The 10,788-nt window shown below is 37.4% G+C and overlaps 1 protein-coding gene across 1 annotated transcript in view; it reads right to left on the reverse strand.

The window, feature by feature from the left end:
* Positions 1-1,352: 1,352 nt before the first annotated feature.
* The window catches only part of LOC107741119 (WD repeat-containing protein 11-like), a 14,447-nt gene continuing 5,011 nt past the window's right edge, over positions 1,353-10,788 (reverse strand). Inside the window, exons 4-6 of the mRNA XM_016553712.1 lie at positions 8,476-8,655; positions 1,627-1,711; positions 1,353-1,383 (exon numbers count right to left, since the gene is read on the reverse strand). Coding sequence (XP_016409198.1) covers positions 1,353-1,383; positions 1,627-1,711; positions 8,476-8,655 — 296 coding nt within the window. The remainder of the gene's footprint in view (positions 1,384-1,626; positions 1,712-8,475; positions 8,656-10,788) is intronic.

The raw sequence follows: 10,788 nt of genomic DNA on the forward strand, positions 1-10,788 counted from the left end.
GCTCTAATGTATGATATTCTAACATAACAGAATGCATGTACAGGTACAGTGCCGCTTGAAAGTTTGTGAACCCTTTAGAATTTTCTCTATTTCTGCATAAATATGACACAAAACATAATAAAAGAAAGTATAAATAATAAAGAAGACAAAGAGAACTCAAACAAACAAGTGAGACAGAAATTTGTTCTTTGTCATTTATTTATTCAGGAAAATGATACAATATTACATATCTGTGAGTGGCAAAAGGATGTGAATCTCTAGGATTGGCAGTTAATTTGAAGAGAGTCCATCTGTTTTTCAGAGTTGTTTTCAATCAGTGAAATTGCTATCAGGTGTCAGTGTGTCCCCTGTTTTATTTAAAGAACAGGGATCTATCAAAGTCTGATCATGTTTGTGGAAGTGTATCATGGCATGAACAAAGGAGATCTCTGAGGACCTAAGAAAAAGAGTTGCTGTTGCTCATCAGGCTAGAAAAGATTACAAAAACAGCGCTAAAGAGTTTTGACTCCACAAATCCACAGTCAGACAGATTGTGTACAAATGGAGGAAATTCAAGACCACTGTTACCCTCCCCAGGAGTGATTGACCAACTAAGATCACGCCGAAAGCAAGACGTGTAATAGTCTGCAAGGTTGCAAATGAACCCAGGGTAACTTCTAAGCAACTAAAGACCTTTCTCACATTGGCTAATGTTAATGTTCATGAGTCCACCATTAGGAGAACACTGAACAACCATGTTGTGCAAAAAAGAACATTGCTGCCCATCTGCAGTTTGCTAAAGATCATGTGGACAAGCCAGAGGGCTACTGGTGAAAAGTTTTGTGGACACATGAGACCAAAATAGAACTTTCTGGTTTAAATGAGAAGCGTTATGTTTGAAGAAAAGAATACACTGAATTCCAGCATAAGAACCTTATCCCATCTGTGAAACATGGTGGTTGCTGGTATCATGGTTTGGGCCTGTTTTGCTGCATCTGGCCCAGGATGGATTGCCATCATTGATGGAACAATAAATTCTGAATTATACCAGCAAATTCTGAAGGAAAATGTTAGGACATCTGTCTGAGAACTGAATGTCAAGAGAAAGTGGGTCCTGCAGCAAGACAACGACCCCAAGCAAACAAGTCTTTCTACCAACGAATGGTTAAAGAAGAACAAAGTTAATGTTTTGGAATCAGAGTCTGGACCTTAATCCATTTGAAATTTTGTGGAAGGACCTGAAGCAAGCAGTTCATAGGAGGAAACCTTCCAACATCACAGAGTTGAAGTGGTTCTGTACTGAGGAATGGGCTAAAACTCCTTCAACATGTTGTGCAGAACTGATCAGCAGTTACAAGAAACATTATCTGCAGTTATTGTTGCAAAAGGGGGTTAGACCAGATACTGAAAGCAAAGATTCACATACTTTTGCCACTCACAGATATATAACACTGGATCATTTTTCTCAATAAATAAATGGCAAAGTATATATTTTTGTCTCCTTTGTTTGATTGGATTCTCTTTGTCTACTTTCAGGATTTGTGTGAATAAATCAGAACTAAAAACCACTGTTCAGTTGTATGATATTCTTACATAACAGAATGCATGTACAGGTATATGATTACAGAGTAAACCAAGGCTTCTTACCTGACTTCACAGGAATGGACACTTAGCTCTTTGTGCAGGAGGCCACTGGTCAAGTTGTACACCAGCACAGAGCCATTGCTTGTACCTAATGGGCAAACACGCAAAACACACAAATAAATGCTGCAATTGGCTAGTTAATATGACTGGATTATTATTTCAATCATCCTCGATAAATCATTATTATTCTTAATAATAATATTAATAATAAAAATAATAAGTTGTATTGATTTTGTTGTTGTTGTATTTCCTGTCAGCAGATCACAGTTTTAATTAAAATCACTTCATTATCATTTTCATACATTTTTTTTTGTCTTTTATTGCAAATACTAATCATCAACATCATAATCATTACAACAAAAAAAAAAGAAAAGAAAAGAAAAAAAAAGTAAACATCATCAGAAAACTCTAATGACACTGTTCATAAAACAGCCTGCTCAGACTGAACAGAACATCTTTCATCCCATCAGTGGAGGAAAGCAGGAGTCAGATCTGGCACTGAGAAGAGATATGAGTGAGAGCGAATGAGGAAGTCTATAAGAGGAAGTGAAGCGTTTCAGAGGGTTGAGTGATGGAGACAGAGCAGAGTCTGGGTGACAGTTTATGTTAAGGGTAGGTTTTTCTGTTAGCGTTCGTAGAAATGTGCTGATAAAATTAATCAATGAATCATGATTCTACTTATTATGGGACTGCAGTAATATTATCGATCCTTGCATGTTTATTAATGTGTTTTATTAAATTGTGACCATACATCAGCTGAATTCCATTGAAAACAATTGAACAAGCTGTGACCAGCAAGCAGCCGACACAGATGCAATGCACTGACTAGTAACAACACATTGACAAATCTGTGCAACCCTAAATTGAATTGTGATGCATTTCAAATTGAGGTTGTTGGTGATAGTCAGCCCTAAAATAGATATGTATGGTGGCCGAGAGAGCTTAAAATGCTGCCACTTAAGAAAATTTATGTAAATATAAAAAAACACCAGCAAATTAAGAAAACATTAGGGCTGGGTATCGATTCAGATGTCCCGATTCGATTCGATTTCGATTCGCAAGCTCTCGATTCGATTTGATTCTCGATTTTTTTATTATATTCAGTGAATATAGTTTTAATACAAATGCTATTGATATTTCAAAAAAATTAACAGTAAACATCAGTTTACAAATGGTGAATTGATAAAAATAAATTAAGCCACATGCCTGTATTTTAAACCTATACTTTTTTTTAAACTTTTTTAAACAATAATAGGGCCCTATAAAATTTTCTTAATTTTTCTGGTAATCAGATGAAGGCATAAAACATTAATTTAATTTATCCTAATCAAATGAAAATTAAACCCTTTTATTTTTTGGCAAACAAAGTGCTGCACAACAGAGGTTTACTGTTAAAATTAAAAAGAAAACAGATGTGATTATTCCTTTAAAAATAAAGATTTATTAATATTTATTAGCAGTAGTAGCATTGATTCTTAAGACTGCTAAATAGTAATATATTCTGACAGTTTCTTAACATTAAACTAAACTTTTATTTTGACGGGTTGCCGTGAAGAACTAGCAGCTGCTGTGTATGTGATATGACGATAGTTTTCTCAAATGAAACGGTAAAATGCTAAGCTGAAAACACCGCGAGCGTCATCCGCGCTTTAGTATGTGTAAACCTAGAAAACATCATCATCAGTTTGACAACACATGTGCTGCAAATACTCACATAGCAACCAGATACATACACGAGCTGCAAATACAGAGCAACCAATTACAGAAACTTGTTACAAATAGAACAGACCACAACAGAAATATTTAAAGGGAACCCCAAGAAGTTGCAAAAGTAAGCTACTTTTACGTCACTTCCTGTTTCTTGCTGCCGTGTGTGTTGAGTTTGAGCTCCGTCAAGTTAATTCTTTATCGTCTATTTTTTATCTTAAAATCAATTTTATGCACCATCATTTTCGTTTCTATAACGTGTGAAAATATGCCCTATCGTATTCTACAACAAAAACAATCATAGCGCCTTGTTATCACTAGTTCTATTTTGATTTCCCAAGTCTGCTATTAGCATATAGCCCGTTAGCATCACCAGCGTGGTTGCCGCTAATCTCGCTTACATTGCTAATACTCTATTCACACACATTACCATTGTTTTACTCACTATTACTTGCTTTAATGGCGGATGTGTGTCTACCTTTGAGTGCAGGTGAGGACACGTTCGAGCTGCATTCGGTGCAGCTCGAGCTGGAGGCCGTGGAGAAGCAGATCCGCGACCTGGTGGAGAAGCAGGCCCAGCTGAAAGAGCAGAGAGCCACGCTGGAAACATCCCGGGCTGACACTCACAAGTCCGGGGTAAGTATACAGTGCGCTGCTAACTCTCTCACCACCTCTACTCCATGTGTTTCTCTGCACAGGCCCGGTGCAACCAGGACGCGATCTTCCCAGATGTCCTTCACTCCGGCGCCGGGACATCACGGACCCTGGGTGCAGCCGCAGCGGAAGACGCGAGCCACTGTTTGATTATGTCTTTAATTGATTTTTCCGTACATTTCTGCCATATGTACATTAACTGACAGTCACCACTGATAAGCTACCACTAAATATTGTAGAAACTTAATTTGCTGTAAAGTTGCTTTGCAACGATTTGTATCGTAAAAAGCGCTATACAAATAAACTTGAATTGAATTGAATAAGATACCCAGATTGCATAACATTTCACAGTTAATTGCATATTTTGTCAGATTATTTAAACAAATAATAAACAAAAGGATAAGGAATCATACAATCAGGATTTTAAAATAAACAATTTCAGGTCATCGACAACACCACGAGTACACATTGAACAATAAGCATGTCCCAGGCCCAGTCAGGTTCATCACTTGATCAGGTCCCCTTGAAACATTTCCGTTGTGGTCTGTGCTATTTGCAACACGTTTCTGAATTTGGTTGCGTTGTGAGTTGCGTTGCAGCATTGCTGTCAAACTGATAAAGATGTTTTCTTAATTTGCTGGTGTATTATTCTATTTGCGAGAATTATTATTATTATTTTTTTCCCCATTGCAGTGCGTTGAGCTCTCTCGGCCACCGTAGATATGTTTACTATAACGTCCACAGAATCATTTGGCACAAAATAATGAGCTGGAAATACACAGGAAATACGTAGTAGGCACCACAGTGTCAGACTACATCCGTACAGGCTATTCATAGATAATTTTCCATCAATCAAAGAGTTTTATAAGACAAGCAAGAGTAATTTCAGATCTGAGTGCTTGAGACACAGGGCTCTACAGTGCGACCATTTCAGTCGCATTTGCGACTGAAAACTACTGTGTGCGACTATGAAATTTTTTTTAGGAGCACCAGTGCGACTGACCTGATCATCATCATTTGTGATTGCGCTCAGGGGGGCTTCAAAGGTTTCTATGTGTTTTTGCAGCGTTGAGTAATGTATCACAGACATATCTCACGAATCCTTTCATAAGCAAAGTGTAGACAGGGGAAGGTGCTCCTAAAATTTTGAAAGTGCTCCTAAATTTTTAAAGTTAGGAGCACAAGTGCTCCTAAAAAGAAAAGTTAGCGTAGAGCCCTGAGACAGCTTAATATTCACTTAATTTGTATCGGTGAAGACCAGGCTCTTGGTTTCAGTTCAAAGGCTCTTATGGATTGTATGTAGACTGAACTGACTGACACTGATACATCTAAAATTGTACAATTGTCTGGCTTCAAATGTCACACCAGCAGAGTCAGTCGCAGATGGAGTTTCTTTTCCTCTAGTACTAAATGACCACTCATCAAGATCGCTTCTTTGAAGTTTTGAGACGGTTAAAAAAAAAAAACGCTATTGGGAATAATTCAGCAAAAGTTCTTGTGCATTGAGGCAGAAAGAGAGTTTGAAGTTTATCATCCCTGAGGCACTCCTGAAAAACTGTGCTATAGAGTTACTTTAGAAAGGCATCCGTCAAGAGGAATTCACTTTAAAATGCTTGGTGTGCTTGCTCACAATGTATAGTGCATGTATAGTGCATTCAGGGAGCAACAAAATCTCATCAAGACTGCACCACTGCGTTGACTCCATTAATGAGATGACGAGTGGAGAAAATAACACCACCAATCACAGAGCTCAAATTACAATTTACAAGATTCATTGACTAAACCAGGTGAAACCTCATTTGGAACACATTGATATTTCTATAATGCAATATAACAGATCTTCACATACTTAGAAGGTCTTTAAACTGTAATATATTTTCCATATCTCTGTTACGGAGTAACAGATGTAACTCAATTAAAGCTCTATTTTTAGCCACAGCTAGTTCAAATCATACATTAGTCTACAAATTGTCAAAGTTTAATTTGTTTTGTAAATTATGCACTTGAATTTTTAATATCTGTGCAATTCTTTCAATCTTTGCAGAATCTTTAAGAAGGAATAACAGAACAGCTACAGTATGGCCTTGCTGGTTTGAAATGCTGTGATGAATGATATTTGCGTAAGATTTTATGATAGTTTTGTCATTTGAGCTCATATGATTTTGTTCTCTTGGCACATTCATTTCAGATTCAAAAAATGTGGTCTCACTTACAGAAAGACTATACATTACTTTTGGGAAAAAAACAAACTCACAATATGCGCATCTTAATACACAATGCTACACTGATTTTGAGAAGGAAACATCTATGACAAGGTCAGAATCAGAATCAGAATGAGCTTTATTGCCAGGTATGTTTACACATACGAGGAATTTGTTTTCGTGACAGAAGCTTCCACAGTGTAACAGAATGACAGTGACAGAACAAAAAAACACAGATAATAAAAAATAAAAATAAATAAAAAATAGAACAAGTAAAATAAGGAATAAAAAATATACAAATCGACAATTGTATGTACAGGTATATTATGTGCAAATTGAAAGTTGCACAACCAGGTTTTAAGTTTAAAGGGGCCATTCATTTTTCACATGGGTGAAAGGTGTTGGATAACTTTTTTTTTTTCTTCAGCGTAAGATATGTGTTTAAATTTCTCTGCTTATGCAAGGTGTGTGATATGTACCACCTACAATTATAATTGTACTTGTTTTAATGATGAATATGCTGACGTTGGATGGATTCTGTCACTCAATTTGCAAAAAAAAAAAAAAAAAACACCCTGATAGTCCGTCATTACCAATAGAGTTCAATGGAACTAACGACCATAGTTAGCCAACGATGCCACCTTTTGGGAAACTCACCCTTGTTTGGGACTAAAAATATATTTTTTTATTTATGTATTAATATTAATTTGAGTTTATAGAACTGGAAGCTTATAATAAATGCATGTAAATAAGCAGAGAAATTTAAACACATATCTTACGCTGAAGAAAAAAAAAAGTTATCCAACACCTATCACCCATGTGAAAAATGAATGGCCCCTTTAAACTTAAAACCTGGTTGTGCAACTTTTATCAGCAATAACTGCAACCAAATGCTGGAGATCAGTTATTCACAGCACTGTGGTCAAATTTTGGCCTCTTCTTTGCCAAATTGCTTTAGTTCAGCCACATTGGATTTTTGTGCATGAATTGGCCATTTAAGGTCCTGCCACAGCATCTTAATAGGGTTCAAGTCAGGACTCTGACTAGGCCTCTCCAAAACTTTATTATTTATTATAGACTGAAGACCAGATACTCTCCTTTAGGATTTTCTAGTAAGGTTAGCAGCGGTTTTCACCTCGCAACTACCTCCATGAATGCCATTTTTGGTCAGTATATTTCAAATAGTGGAGTCATGAACAGTGATCATTAGTGATGCAGCCTGCAGTTCCCCTTGGGTCTTTTGTGACTTCCCGAATTGCACTGTGCTCTTGGAGGAATTTTGGTGATAATGGAAATAATGGCTCTCACTGTAGTTCTTTAGAGTCCAAGAACCTTTGTAATCCTTCCCAGACTGATGTATTTAAATTTCCTTCTTTGTCATTATTTCTGGATTTTCCTTCAGCTTTCGCATATTGTGTTACTGGGTATGACCTTTTAACCAAATTCTTGCTGTTGAAAAGTTCTAGTTAAGTGTTGATTTAATTGAACAGGGCTGGCAGTAACCAGGCTTGGTTGCATCTAGTCCAGCTGAACCCCATTATGAATGCAGTGCACATTCATACATTTGGGAATTAGTAACTACAGGGGCAAATACATTTGTACACAGGCCCAGTTGGTAATAGATAACTGTTTTGTTTAATAAATAATATTATCATTTAAAACTGCATTTTGTGTTTACCCAACTTGCCTTTGTCTTATGTTAGATTTACATAAGCATGACAAATATGCAAAAAACAAAAAATCAGGATTTGGGAAAACACTTTTATTTAACTGTATTTTGATCTGGAATTGTCCGTTTTTGATGGGATTAAAATCCGTGGGCTAAAGACTGACTCATTAGGACAGTAAATAGAGACCACCTACTGATGGTACTGATAGTTTTAGTTTCATATTTAAAGTTCATTTAAAAAATAAAAAAAGAATTTCATATCGAAATATTCATTGAAAAAAAATATTAATTTGGAATTATTTATGCATTCATGCCACCTCTGAGCTACATTAAACAGTCTAAAATCATAGAAAATATTGTGATGCTATTTGTCAATATTGCACACCCCTAATCTATATATTCATAAAATGAATTGTCTTATTTTTCTGTCGAAATTAGTCTCTAAACATATAATTTAACTATACTATGAAAAAAATGTTTTTGAAGAGACTTTTTTCATAAGTCAACAACAATTTTGCAGCAAGCTTGAACTGTTTGGCACTATCCATTCATTTGTATTGAGACTGACTGTCATAAAACTCTAAAATGTTATGGTCTGGTCTTTGCATGTAAAGTACTCACCCACAGCCAATAAGGGCTGGTAGTGGTTGATGTTCTTGGTGGTAAGTGGAGGGCACATCCGTAGGGAGAATGGGGGCAAGGGCAGGCCAGACAGCAGGCCTGTCAACATGAACTTCAGATGTACTTCCTGTTGACCGGCCAGAGGTCGTGGGGAGTCCACTCCAGAAATCAGACTGTGACCTGGAATAGGGACAGATTACATAATTGATCTAACACCATATCAAATGAAACAACAAGCTCTTTAAGGCCAAATGAGAGAAGGTGACAATTAAATCCAGTTCATGAAAGACCAGGTTTGCTTTGCTCATTTGAAATGAAAGGATCTGATCTACTATTCGGTCATATTCACATAACCACACAAACCATTTACTGAAACTAAACTAAATAATTCAGCAATCTTAATGGTATGGAGCACAGCAGGTGTTCCAGAAGTAAAAATATAATTGCTGGGTTTGACAAACTTTGCAAGGTTCACACAATCATGTCTTGATACAGGACTGCAAGAACCTTAAATATCCTGGCTTGTTTTTGCCAGATATTCCTCAAGCACAACTGATATAGTTTACATATGTAATATTTAGTTCAGTTTCTGTTTCCATTGCAATTTACTTTTTGTTTGCATTTCCTTTTTTGTTTGAGTTTGCTCCTATGGTTTTTAATTTTTAATTGTTAATTGATTGTGTTCACCTGTCTCTTGTTAATTTACACCATTATCCTGTGTATATATTGCCCTCAGTTTGTTCAATAGTACTTTTTTTTGGGGTTGAATTATTTTCATTTGGCGCTTTTCCACTGCATGGTACGGCTCGGCATGGCACGTCTCGGCTCAGTTTGCGTTTCCACTGAAGTTAAATATCGCTTTAGAGTGGGCGTGATTATAGACATGTCGTTATAGTTGCACCGCTGTAGTGCCGAAATATGCACCCTGCCAGATTATGCACCCCCTAAGTATTGGTAGGTTTAGGAGTAGGTGTGGGGTTGGGATTAGGCAATCAGATAGCGACTTCAACGAGGGGGTGCATAATCTGGCAGGGGTGCAGAATTCGGCACAACACCGCCTCTACTGCCGTGCTGAGCGACCTCCTGAAAATCTTTTTTATTCCACATCGTCCCATCAAGCTCTCGCTGGATCCGCTCCTCGGCTATCAATGACAGGAACGTCTGTACTTACTCAACAGACCATGAAACAGCCATTATTTTGTTGTTTAAAAAAAGGTGCACTCGTTCGAAACTGTTGTGTTAGTTAAAAAAAAAAGTTGTGTTCGATCCTCGCTGGCTGTGCTGATTCAATCTAGCCAGTCTAGTGTCTCGTGTCGCAAGTTCAATGACACAGGTAGTGCCGATTCTCTCTGGAAAATCAGTGATCAGCAGGGTTTACACGTCACATTTTGACAACGGTACGGCTCGCTTGGAACCTCAGCCGAGGTGTTACTGAAAAAAGTACCACGTACCAGGTACTGTACACAGTGGAAAACCCCCCAAAAGTGAGCCGTGCCGTGCCGTGCCATGCCGTACCGTACCATGGAGTGGAAAAGCGCCATTTGTTTCTGTCAAGAATAAATATTAAAAAAAGATTTGAAAAAATTGTTTGCTTGTGCTCAAATGTGCTTGATTCATAATATTGGTTAGGGTATAGGTATAGGTATAAAATTAGTTGTTAACGGGATGATCCACAACTGGACAGTACTCTATATATATATATATATATATATATATATATATGAAGAGTTAATTTGCAAAAACCGATAAAGGCCACTTTTTAAAAAAAATTGCTGATTGCCGTGCATTATTCTCCACATATAGCGCGATCTGAACCCTAAACCCTTTTTTGCCGGTTTTGTCCAATTTCAAGGCGTCGCGAGTTCACGTTTTATTACAGAAGCCGACAAGCGCCCTTGTTGTTTTTGAACAGAAGCCGATAAGTCCATTTTAGCGAATCAGCGCGCTGTATTCAGGTCAGGTGACAAGGCTACTTTCACTTTGAAAAGACGTTCTAGCTGAGAGGAGTTTCGTCAAAGCTGACTAAGGCCCCGTCCACACGGATCCGGCGTTTTGGGAGAGTGAAACCGATAATATTTGAAACCGGGTCCCAGAGTGGATAAATCTGAAAACGCCGCCCTTGTGTTTTCGTGTGGACAGCGAATCCGAATATTTTCTGAAACGAAGACGTCATCAGCCCACGTCTCGCCCCTAATCAGACACAGCTACGTCACGTAACAGCAACAAAAACATGAACAAACACTGAACGATTGTCTTTATTAACTAACATTAACACAGATTAATAAATGTATTGTTCCATGTTCGTTTGTATAC

Source organism: Sinocyclocheilus rhinocerous, unplaced genomic scaffold (assembly GCF_001515625.1).
Source record: "Sinocyclocheilus rhinocerous isolate Xijiao unplaced genomic scaffold, SAMN03320098_v1.1 scaffold6702, whole genome shotgun sequence".
Taxonomy (NCBI): Eukaryota; Metazoa; Chordata; class Actinopteri; order Cypriniformes; family Cyprinidae; genus Sinocyclocheilus; species Sinocyclocheilus rhinocerous.